Source organism: Typopeltis vanoorti, chromosome 7 (genome assembly GCF_054136105.1).
Source record: "Typopeltis vanoorti isolate ZY-2024b chromosome 7, IOZ_Tvanoo_1.0, whole genome shotgun sequence".
In the NCBI taxonomy this organism is placed as follows: domain Eukaryota; kingdom Metazoa; phylum Arthropoda; class Arachnida; order Uropygi; family Thelyphonidae; genus Typopeltis; species Typopeltis vanoorti.
Window position 1 is genome coordinate 134,143,785 of NC_143555.1, and position 13,236 is coordinate 134,157,020.

Consider the following 13,236-nt stretch of genomic DNA (forward strand, 5'->3'; position numbering starts at 1 on the left):
GGCTGATGCTGTAACTGCATGGTTTGTGGACATGAGCATTACCACACTTGACTGGCTTCCACAGACCCCTGATCTCAACCTTATTGAACATCTGTGGGATGAACTGAAGCAACAGATGCAATCAAGGGACATCTGCCCCACAATAGTCTAGGACCTCATTATATGCCTATAAGAAGAATGGTCCAAAATTCCCACTGATTGCTATTGTATACTTGCAGAAAGTATGCCTGGTAGGATTGCTACAATCATTGCAGTGAAAGGAGGTCCTACATCTTATTAAGATGGGTACCATGGCTGTTTGTTTCTCGCACTATGGTGTCTACTGTCTTCTTTCCAAGCAGTGTAGATGATAAATACAATGAAGGTGACAAAATATTTTGGTGTCTGCTAAGAATGCTAAAAAAAATAGAATCAAGTATCTTAAAATGAATCAGAGAATCATAAAAGTGATACAAAAACTGAGAATAAGGATATTCTCAGAAATATGAAATGAATGATATTTGTTCTGAAATGTTGAAATATGGTAGTTTTTGTAAAATTTTGTTTCATGGGCTATAGTACATAATTCAGTGGTTGATCCCAAGGTTGAAGTATAGTTGATTTGAGTAAAGCTCTCCCTACACCAATTTGTAAAAAGTGAAATTTTTAAAATTAAATATGAGATTTATACAAACATTTCCTACTGAGCATTCTTCCAGATAAGATTTATGATTACTTGAGAAAAGGGCTAAAAAAAATTAAGATGAACATACTGAATTTAAGGCAAATAGAAATTGCGAAGACCAAATTTTTAACTTATGGAAAATCCCAGGCATAAAATGAAGATCTCTGTATTATTGATTTAAAAAAAAAAAAAAAAGTGATAAGGGCCAGTCAAAAAAACTGTTTAAAACACTAAATTTGCATGACGTAAATGGAACCTTATACAAAGTGATGAATAGATTATATTTAAGTTGCAAATTGGCAGCGTGAATACCACCACCTGGCATGATAACACACACACACACTCCGTGTTTCACTAGGAACATTATACAGTATCTGTAGATTTCCACGTTAGACATCGTGTATGTGAATGCAGAACAGATGCAGCAGACAAAACAATTTCACTCCTTTTAGTGAGATTACACCTTCCATAGCTGAGTCTTCTGAATGTGTCCAACCTAATGGCAACCATTTTGAATATTTATTAAAATAACCTCTACAGTGTAACTGCTTTCACATTAAATGATTATATCCGTTCTTATCAGTTATGTTTCAAATAACCATTAAAAATCATGCCTATTTTACACAGAATTTCTGACAGAATGGTCCAAGGAGCCCAAAATATGCATGTGCATATGAACAGTCTTTCAATTCTGTTATATAGTGTTTCTGCAAAATATCCTTATGTTTATTTGATATGGGTAATTACAAGTCATTTTATTATACAAATAATTTCTAAATGAGTTAAAATTTATTGTAATGGTATGTTTTTGTGCATTTGGTATAAATAAAAATGAAAACTTACTTCATTTTTATTTATTTATTTTTCCTTTTCCTAAGAAAGTGACTCTATTTCTTAACCCATAGGGCATACCAGTTTCTCATGACCAGTGGATATAAAGAATTCATTCTTGAAAATGTTAAGCAAGAAATTGTATTATCAAAAAGTATAGAAGCAATGGAAGTAATTTCTTTTTTGGAAAGCTATACTGGATCAGAGACGCAAGATGTGCAAATGATATAATTTTGACAAGTTTGTATAAAACATGAGTTAAGTAGCATATTTTTAGTCAGTTAAATATAAATAATTGTTAAAATGTTTAACTTGGAAAGTCTATGACATGTTACATTTGTTATAACACAGAAACATTCAATTCATTTCTTTTGAAATGAAATGTGAAGAGACAAAAAGTCTTCTCGAAATTATGGTAGAAATTTATTAATGACTTGTGTAAAAAATGCCAATATTATATTATGTATTTTCATTTTCAGATAAATTCAGTTTGATTTTGTATAGAATAATTCTAATAATGTAAATGTATTTTTCTTTTGAATTTTGATAATATATTGCAAAATGTCATATATTACACACACACAATATCAGTTTTTATTTTAATGTTAACATTATAATTTATTGAACTGTTTGACAGAATATTACTATTAGTCCATATGATAAATAACTCTAAACAAATTTGTATCTTGTTATGCATAATATATAATTTGGAATATTAGTTGAAAATAAAGTTTAAATCAGTAAAACTTAAGTCCCAGTCATCTTGTTTTCCTCTGGTATATCACATACCCAAGTCCCCCCTCACATACACACACACACACACACACAGGAATTCAATTCCAGAAGTCAGAATTACTTGTAACTTTAACTATAACAGCAATACTATTAATGAAAACAATTATCATTGAGCAGCTTGCAAGACATTAATTCTTCACTTCTAACAGTATTGCATATGTGATATATTTGTATATAATGTGAGTGTTGAGATTATCTTCCTTCCTTTCTTCCCTCTTTGTATTAATCACTTAGTGCAGGATGCATCGACTACCTCCTAGCTTGTATGTGTGAATTATTACTTCATGCTTGCTGCAGTGATACTTTGTCTGCTATATTGGAATTAATCATATTAATACTTATTCAATATGTGAATATTGAATAGTAGAATGTTATTATCATTGTATGAGTAAATATAAATACCCCAATATTTTTTCTGCAGTTACTGCTAATATTATAATCTAGATGTAAAAATTAAACTAAAAATTGTAAATGGCAGGCATTACATATTACACATCATGCATGGAAGTATGACCGCTTTTATGCTCATAACATGGTTGTCGGGAATGTTCAGTTTACACCTGTGCTATAACTGAAGTATCATCATCATACTTTTCATGGAGTTAGACCTACACTGGCCTGTTCTGATCTCAGAATTCATCATTGAATCTCTTTAGAGGATGTGCTGGTTTTTTTTTTCCTAATGGTTTGTAATTTAATAATTGTTTTGGTAATCTTTCTGTTTTCATTCTTTCAATGTGTTCCATCCATTTATGTTATATTTCTTTATTTTTTTCTATTACTGATTCCTGGTTTAGTCTTTTAATAATTTCTTCATTTTGGGAAAATTTGGAGAAAAGAGCAAAGCTAATAATAATGGCAAATATCTGTTGGATTTCTGCTCAGGACATGGACTGGTTATTACTAACACCATGTTCCAACATAAAAATGTGCACAAATTCACATGGAGAGAAGAAGCTAGGAATAAGAAAAGTCTCATTGACTATGTTATTGTTGATAGTGATGTTTTCTCCCTGGTGCAGGACACTAGAGTGTACAGGATTTGAAAATTGGAAGTGATCACTATTTAGTCTTGAGCAGGATAAAATTGAATTTCATATTGAAAAGAATAACATGTAAGAAAGTTTTAAAGCGAATAAAAGTTGAGCAGCTCTCAGATGTGAACTGTAGACTAAAATACACAAAGATTATTGAAAAGAAAATGAAAGAGTTTGAGAACAGGAATCAAACCTTGGAGATTCAGTGGCAAACTCTGAAGAAAACATTGATTGATTCTGCCAGAGAGGCATGTGGTGAGGTTGTGTGCAAGGATAAAAAAATCAGAACATCCTGGTTGACACAGGAAGTTAAAGAGGCAGTGAAGGAAAAGAAGAAAGCATATCAAAAGTTCCTGGCAAATAAGTCAGCTTTTACTCTTACAGAATACAGAGACAAATGTAAGAAAGCTAAACAGTGTGTAAAACTAGCTAAACAAAGGTCATGGGAGGACTTTGGCAAGAATATAGAAAATAAATATCAAGAAGGTGGCAAAATGTTCTGGAGGTTATTGAAGAAGTTTAGGAATGGAGGAAAGAGCGCTGTTAAAGGAGTTAGAGATGATAAAGGTGACATGAAAACAGGAGAAAAAGATATCCTTGAAGTATGGAGTAATTATTTTGAAAAACTGCTAAATGAAACAAGCAGTGATGACAGCACAATGATAAAAAACACAAGCCATCAAAGGCTTGAAATGTGGAAAGGCAGCAGGAGTAGATGATATTCAACCAGAAATGCTGAAGTATGGTGGTATAAATGTCTTACAGTGGCTGCACTGCATAGTTCAGAAGGCCTGGACAGAGGGAAGAATTCCCGATGATTGGAGTAGAGCTCTCATAGTACCCATATATAAAAAGGGAAATAAAACTGAATCTGAGAATTACAGAGGTATTTCCCTACTGAGTGTTCCTGGCAAGATCTATGCAAGTATACTTGAGAAACGGTTGAGAAGAATTGTGGAAGAAAAGCTTGGTGAAGAACAAGCTGGATTCAGGCCAAATAGAGGCTGTCAGGATCAGATCTTCACTTTACGACAAATAGTCGAGAAAGCATGGAAATATAACAAAGATCTGTATTTAAGTTTTGTCAATCTGGAAAAGGCATACAACAAGGTGCCAAGAGAGAAGCTATTCAATCACTACAGTTATATGGTGTCAGTGGGGCATTATATCAAGCAATACTTAGTCTTTATTTGAGTTGTAAGTCAGCAGTTAGAATTGAAGGAAGTACAGGAAGATGGTTTAATGTTAAATCTGGTGTGAGACAAGGATGTACATTATCCCCTCTGTTATTCATTATCTATATGGATCACATTATGAAAGAAAGTGGTATTAAACCTGATATCAAAATTGGAGATGTTAATGTCAGCTCTTTGCTTTATGCGGATGATGTTATACTTCTAAATAAATCCGCTACAAGTCTACAGGAGTCTCTGACTAAATTGAATAGCTGTTGTAATAGATATGGTATGAAGGTCAGCAATAAAAAGACAAAGACAATGAAAATAGGCAGAATCATTGAAAATGTCAACTGTGTTGTGAATGGAGAACCTGTGGAACAAGTAAAACATTTCAGCTACTTGGGCACGATTTTTACTGAAGATGGTAAATTAAATATAGAAATAGACAACAGAAACAGCAAAGCTGGTATGGTAGTAAGTCAATTGAATAAATTCATATGGAATAAGAGAGAAATTAGTCGGAACACTAAATTAGCTGTATACAAGACAGTGTTCAAACCAGTTTTAACTTATGGATCTGAGAGCTGGGTCAGAAGTAAAACACTTGACCAAAGACTAGAGACCGCAGATATGAGAGTCCTGAGAAAGATTAGAGGTGTGAACAGATGGCATCAATGGCAATATCATATTAAAAATGAGGATATTAGGAAAGAACTTGACATTGTCAGCATCCAGGAATGCGTTAGCAGAGCTAATCTCAGGTGGTATGGTCACTTAAATAGAATGGGAGAGGAAAGAGTAGCAAAACAAGTGTTCTCTGCCAGGTTGGCAGGAAAACGACCCAGAGGAAGACCAAGATATAGGTGGATTGATATGGTACAAAGTGCCTTAAACGATAGAAATGTAAGATCTGATAATGTTGGAGTCTTGACAAGTAACAGACTATTTTGGAGGAAAATTGTAGATAGGAAGTTAGTAATGATGTAATTTTTTCATGTAGTACTGTCATATCCTGTACACCCCTTGAGGGAACATGGCAAGAATTTGATGATGATGATGATGATTATTTAATTTAAATAAATATTAAAAAGTTGCTGATATGTAGTAGCCTTTAGAGGAATGTGGAGAACCGACCAGGGCTTCTGACCTAGCATCCAGTCCTCACCTTCTCGTGGTGCACCCTGTTGGGTATCTACCTGGATACTAAACGAACAAGGATGGACTAGAAATTTGAGATTTAGCCGACCAAATTGTATTCTTATTGGCTTAAACCAAAATATAGAATGATGGTACAACATGACAGAATTTCATGCTAGCTAGTGCATTGCCCAGTTAAAAAAAGGCCCTGTTGTTTTCGGCAGGGAACCAGGGCGAACAGCAAAAAGTCAACTACTGGAACAAATCTGAAAACACACCCCAACTCGACATCACCAGAGTTAAAGATCAGTACTATCAACATAAGAAGCCTGAATGGCAAAGAAATGGAGCTAGCTGAGGAATTAGATAAGTACCAGATAAACATAATAGGGGTGACCGAAACAAAAAAGACAAAAACTGGTGAGATTTTTTTGAGCAATAAATACAAATTGTTATATTCAGGCAATGACAATCAAGGAAAAGAAGGAGTAGCCATAGTATTCAACACTAAATATGAAGCTAATCCTCTTGAAACGGCAAGCAGTCTCAAGTAGAGTGATGTGGACAAATATCAGAATGGGGAACTGGATAATGAGACTTATTTGTGCCTCTAGTCCCACAGAAGGTTCTCGTAAGGTAGAAGTGAAGGAATTTTTTGAGGCTTTAGAGAAAGCAACTGACACAAAGAAAAAGGAAAAGTTGGTCCTTGTTGGGGATCTCAATAGCAGAGTAGGAAATGATTGTCAGACATACAAAAATATTTTGGGAAAATTTGGAGAAAAGAGCAAAGCTAATAATAATGGCAAATACCTGTTGGATTTCTGCTCGGGACATGGACTGGTTATTACTGACACAATGTTCCAACATAAAAATGTGCACAAATTTGCATGGAGAGAAGAGGCAAGGAATAAGAAAAGTCTTATTAACTATGCTATTGTTGATAGTGATGTGTTCTCCCTGCAAATCCTCTGTACACTCTGGTGCAGGACACCAGAGTGTACAGAGGATAATTTAGAATTATTCCAGAAAACATGAAAGAATTTGAGAACAAGAACCAAACCTTGAATATTCAGTGGCAAGCCCTGAAGAAAAAATTGATTGATTCAGCCAGAGAGACAGGTTTAGGTTGTCTGCAAGAATAGAGAAATCAGAACTCTATGGCTGACATGGGAAGTTTAAAGAGGCAGTGAAGAAAAGAAGAAATCATATCAAAAGTTGCAGACAAGTAAGTCAGCTGGTACTCTTAGAGAATACAGAGATAAATGTAAGAAAGCTAAACACTGAGTAAAACTAGCTAAACAAAAGTCATGGGAAGACATTGGTAAGAATATACATAAAATAAATATCAGGAAGATGGCAAAATATTCTTGAGGCTGTCGAAAAAGCTCCGAAATGGAGGAAAGAGTGCTGTAAAAGGAATTCATCATCAAATTCCTGACATAACCCTCAAGGGGTGTACAGGATATGATAGTACTACATGAAAAATTTACATCATTACTAACTTCCTATCTACAGTTTTCCTCCAAATCAGTCTGTTACTTGTAGACTCCAACATTATCAGATCTCATATTTCTATCTTCTAAGGCACGTTTTACTGTATCAATCCACCTATATCTTGGTCTTCTTCTGGGTCGTTTTCTTGCCAACCTGGCTTAATGGATTTTTTACAACACTCAAAAAGAATTAAAATAGAATTTAATACTTCATATATTTCGTCCTAGTCACTAGGACATCTACGGGGATTACAAAAACAATTAATGTAACATATACACAAATAACAAACAATACTAAGCCCAACTACGTGGGTGACACTAAAGTCCTATCTAGGTAGAGCGCCCTCTGAGGGCAGTAGTAGGTGGCCTGGAATGTAAGGTGGGAACTCTGGTGATGAGTGTTTCCCAAATCTTCGGAAGCTTAATGCAACTGTATTTATTGAGATTTGGTTGGTTTTTGAGAGCTGCTGCTGCTTCTAAGAAAAGTCTCTCTTTCTTGAATTTGCTGTGGTGGAGCATGGTGGTTTTCTTCCATGATACCCTGTGGGTGGTGTCCAAAACATGGTCAGCCAAGCCTTGAATGGCCATAGTTGTGTTTGAAGATGTAAGACTTGTGACAGTCGATCTTAATACCAGTGAATACAATCGTAAAATGAACATTATCCTCCGCGATCGCGCTACCTACATCCCGCTAGAACACGTCCCCACAAAAACACAAGAAACTAAAAATTTTACTCAAAAAAGTATCTTCCTGGCCCCCGGATGTCACGAAAAAACTTAAACCTTTCCGCTCCCCCCCCCAAATATACGGTTTACCAAAAATCCACAAACCCAATTCCCCACTCAGGCCTATAGTAGATGCCACCAATGCACCTTGCTATGGACTGTCTAAACAGCTGGCCAACTCTCTGATCCCTCTCACCGGAAGGTCCCCTTCCTATATAAAAAACTCGACCCACTTTAAAGCCCTCACTGAAAATTTAACCTTGAATAAGACAGACATATTGGTAAGCTTTGATATCTCCTCTTTGTTTACCAATATTCTCTTAATTGACACCTTATCTCTCTTAGAAAAGTTTTTCCCTCTGACATCTTAAATCTCTTTTCCTTTGCCATTAACTCTGGGTATTTCTCTTGGAACAACAAAATCTACAAGCAGATAGAGAGAACTGCCATGGGTTCCCCCCTCTCACCCCCCCTTGCCAATTTCTATATGGAAGATTTCAAAAAACGAGCCATAGAATCAGCCCCACTCAAACCTTCTATCTGGCTAAGATATGTAGATGATGTGTTCTCTATTTGGCCTCATGGCCCAGACACGTTAGACTCATTCCTCAGTCATCTCAATAGTCTACATCCAAGAATCCAGTTCACTATGGAAAAGGAAAAGAACAATTGTTTACCTTTCCTAGACACCTTAGTCACACGCCTGCCTAATGATACACTTACCTTCACCGTATACAGAAAAACCCACACACACAGGCAGATACATTCACAAACTCTCTCACCACCACCCTTCTCAACAATATGGCATTATTAAAACTCTTACCAAGAAAGCCCACAATCTTTGTTCCAGTGGAACCGCCCTCACTACTGAGCTTAACCACATACACAGCACTTTCCTCTCCAATGGCTACAGCGATCACAGTATCAAAAAAATAATCAACTCCTCCCCCATTCCCCGTCCTTCTCGTCAACAAGATTTTAAAAATTCCATCACCATACCCTACATCCGTTTCACATCCGGAAAAATAGCCAAGATACTAAAACAGTACAACCTACACACAGCATATAAGCCCCACCGCCAACTTGCTACCCTTATCCATTCTACGAAAGATCAGCTCCCTCCTCTCTCTCTCTCTGCCTGGAGTTTACAAAGTACCCTGTTCCTGTAAGCTGGCGTACTTTGGACAGACAGGCAGATCAGCATCCATCCGTCTAGAGGAACACAAGTCTTACATCTTCGAACACAACTATGGCCATTCAGGCTTGGCTGATCGTGTTTTGGACACCACCCACAGGGTATCATGGAAGAAAATCACCATGCTCCACCACAGCAAATTCAAGAAAGAGAAACTTTTCTTAGAAGCAGCAGCAGCTCTCAAAAACCAACCAAATCTCAATAAATACAGTTGCATTAAGCTTCCGAAGATTTGGGAAACACTCATCACCAGAGTTCCCACCTTACATTCCAGGCCACCTACTACTGCCCTTAGAGGGTGCTCTACCTAGATAGGACTTTAGTGTCACCCACGTGGTTGGGCTTAGTATTGTTTGTTATTTGTGTATATGTTACATTAATTGTTTTTGTAATCCCCGTAGATGTCCTAGTGACTAGGACAAAATATAGGAAGTATTAAATTCTGTTTTAATTCTTTTTGAGTGTTGTAAAAAATCCATTAAGCCTCCAACATGATGTCTTCACAGCACTTAAGCCTCCACACACGTATGCCAACCTGGCAGAGAACACCATTCTGTTTAAGTGACCATACCACCTGAGATTAGCTCTGCTAACACATTCCTGGATGCTGACAATGTCAAGTTGTTTCCTAATATCCTCGTTTTTAATATGATATTGACATTGATGCCACCTGTTCATGCCTCTAATCTTTATCAGGACTCTCATTTCTGTGGTCTCTAGTCTTTGGTCAAGTGTTTTTACTTCTGACCCAGCTCTCAGATCCATAAGTTAAAACTAGTTTGAATACTGTCTTGTATACAGCTAATTTAGTGTTCCGACTAATTTCTCTCTTATTCCATATGAATTTATTCAATTGGCTTCCTACCATGCCAGCTTTGATTCTGTTGTCTTTTTCCATATTTAATTTACCATCTTCACTACACATCGTCCTAAGTAGCTGAAATGTTTTACTTGTTCCACAGGTCCCCCATTCAAAACACAGTTGACATTTTCAACGATTCTACCTATTTTCATCGTCTTTGTCTTTTTATTGCTGATCTTCATACCATATATATTACAACAATTATAATTTAGTCAGGGAATCTTGCAAACTTGTAGCGGATTTATTTAGAAGTATAACGTCATCCGCATAAAGCAAAGAGCTGACATTAACATCTTCAATTGTGATATCATGTTTAATACCACTTTTCTTCATAATGTGATCCATATAGATAATGAATAACAGAGGGGGATAATGTACATCCTTGTCTCATTAACCCATCTTCCTGTACTTCCTTCAATTCTAACTACTGATGTGCAACTCAAATAAAGACTAAGTATTGCTTGATATAATGCCCCATTGACACCATATAACTGTAGTGTATTGAATAACTTCTCTCTTGGCACCATGTCGTGTGCCTTTTCTATATCGACAATACTTTGTTATATTCCCATGCTTTCTCAACTATTTCGTAAAGTGAAGATCAGATCCTGACAGCCTCTATTTGGCCTGAATCCAGCTTGTTCTTCGCCAAGCTTTCCTTCCACAATTCTTATCAACTCTTTCTTAAGTACACTAGCATAAATCTTGCCCGGAACACTCAGTAGGGAAATACCTCTGTAATTCTCACATTCAGTTTCATTTCCCCTTTTATGTATGGGTACTATTAGAGCTGTACTCCAATCATCAGGAATTCGTCCCTCTGTCTAGGCCTTCTGAATTATGCAGTGCAGCCATTGGAAGACTTTTATACCACCATACTTCAGCATTTCTGGTCGAATATTCATCTACTCATGCTGCCTTTCCACATTTCAAGCCTTTGATGACTTTTTCTACTTCAAGTATTTTCTACTCCATATTTCAAGGAAATCTTTTCCTCCTGTTTTCACCTTTATTATCTTTAACTCCTTTTACAGCACAATATTTTGCCACCTTCTTGATATTTATTTTCTATGTTCTTGCAAAAGTCGTCCCATGACTTTTGTTTAGCTAGTTTTACACAGTGCTTAGCTTTCTTACATTTGTCTCTGTATTCTCTAAGAGCACAAGCTGACTTATTTGCCAGGAACTTTTGATATGCTTTCTTCTTTTCCTTCACTGCCTTTTTAACTTCCTGTGTCCACCATGGAGTTCTGATTTTTCTATTCTTGCAGACAACCTCATCATATGCCTCTCTGGCTGAATCAATCAAGGTTTTCTTCAGAGTTTGCCACTGAATCTCCAAGGCTTGATTCCTGTTCTCAAACTCTTTCATTTTCTTTTCAATAACCTTTCTGTATTTTAGTCTGCAGTTCACATCTGAGAGCTGCTCAACTTTTATTCGCTTTAAAACTTTCTTACATGTTATTCTTTTCAATATGAAATTCTTTATCCTGCTCAAGACTAAATAGTGATCGCTTCCAATTTCAAATCCTCTGTACACTCTGGTGTCCTGCACCAGGGAGAACACATCACTATCAACAATAGCATAGTTAATGAGACTTTTCTTATTCCTTGCCTCTTCTCTCCATGTGAATTTGTGCATATTTTATGTTGGAAAATGGTGTTAATAATAACCAGTCCATGTCGTGAGCAGGAATCTAACCGGTATTTGCCATTATTATTAGCTTTGCTCTTTTCTCTAAATTTTCACAAAACATTTTTGTATGTCTGACAATCACTTCCTACTCTGCTATTTAGATATTTGCTCTATCAGAATGGTATATTTAGATATACCATTCTGATATTTGCTCACATCACTCTACTTGCAACTGCCTGCCATTCAAGAAGATTAGCCTCATATTTAGTGTTGAATACTATGGCTACCCCTTCTTTTTCTTGATTGTCATTGCTTGAATATAACATTTTGTATTTATTGCTCAGAATGATCTCACCAGTTTTTTTCTTTTTTGTTTCAGTCACCCCTATTATGTCGATCTGATACTTATCTAATTCCTCAACTAGCTCCATTTCTTTGCCATTCAGGCTTCTTTTGTTGATAGTACCGATCTTTAACTCTGGTAATGTTGAGTTGGGGGTGTGCTTTGAGATTTGTTCCAGTAGCTGACTTTTCTCTGTTTCCCCTGGTGAAAACAACGGGAGCCTTGTTTAACATGACGACGCCCCAGCCGGCATGAAATTTTGTCATGTTGTACCATCATTTTCTATATTGGTTTAAGCCAATAAGAATACAATTTGGTCGGCTAAATCCCAAATTGCCAGCCCATCCTCGTTCGTTCAGTAATCAGGTAGATACCCAACTTGGTGCACCGCAAGACGGTGAGGATTGGACAGGTGACATGAAAATGGGAGAAATAGATATCCTTGAAGTATGGAGTAATTACTTCGAAAAATTGCTAAATGAAACAAGCAGTGATGACAGCACAGTGGTAAAAAAAAAACACTAAACAGGATGTAGTCAGGAATACATATTCATACTTTAAGTAGAAAAATCTATCAAAAGCCTGAAATGTGGAAAGGCAGCAGGAGTAGATGATATTTGACCAGAAATGCTCAAGTATAGAGGTAGGTATAAAAATCTTACATTGGCTGAACTGCAGTAGTTCAGAAGACCTGGAGAGAAGGACAAATTCCAGATGATTGGAGCAGAGTTCTCATAGTACCCATATATAAAAAGGGAAATAAAACTGAATGTGAGAATTATAGAAGTATTTTTCTACTGAGTTTTCCTGGTAAGATATATGCAAGTATACTTGAGAAACAGTTGAGAAGGATAGTGGAAGAGAAGTTTGGTGAAGAACAAGCCAGATTCAGGCCAGATAGAGGCTGTCAGGATCAGATTTTCATTTTACGACAAATAGTTGAGAAATCATGGGAATATAACAAAGATCTGCATTTAAGTTTTATAGATCTGGAAAAGGTATATGACAAGGTGCCAAGGAAGAAGTTATTCAAAACTCTACAGTTATATGGTGTCAATGGGACATTATATCAAGCAGTACTTAGTCTTTATTTGTGTTAAGTCCACAGTTAGAATCGAAGGAAGTACAGGAAGATGGTTTAATGTTAAATCTGGTGTCAGACAAGGATGTACATTGTCCCCTCTGTTATTCATTATCTATATGGATCACATTATGAAGGAAAGTGGTATTAAACCTGATATCAAAATTGGAGATGTTAATGTCAGCTCTTTGCTTTATGTGGATGATGTTATACTTCTAATAAATCCACTACAGGTCAGCAATAACAAGACAAAGACAA

General features: G+C 36.2%; 1 protein-coding gene across 2 annotated transcripts in view; it reads left to right on the top strand.

Annotated features, from left to right (window-relative positions):
- The window catches only part of LOC150105085 (protein Njmu-R1-like), a 111,861-nt gene extending 109,680 nt beyond the window's left edge, over positions 1–2,181 (top strand). For both annotated transcript variants that reach the window (XM_090396143.1, XM_090396142.1), the window contains exon 12: positions 1,570–2,181. In XM_090396143.1, coding sequence (XP_090252269.1) covers positions 1,570–1,726 — 157 coding nt within the window. In that variant the 3' untranslated portion in view covers positions 1,727–2,181. The remainder of the gene's footprint in view (positions 1–1,569) is intronic.
- Positions 2,182–13,236: the final 11,055 nt, after the last annotated feature.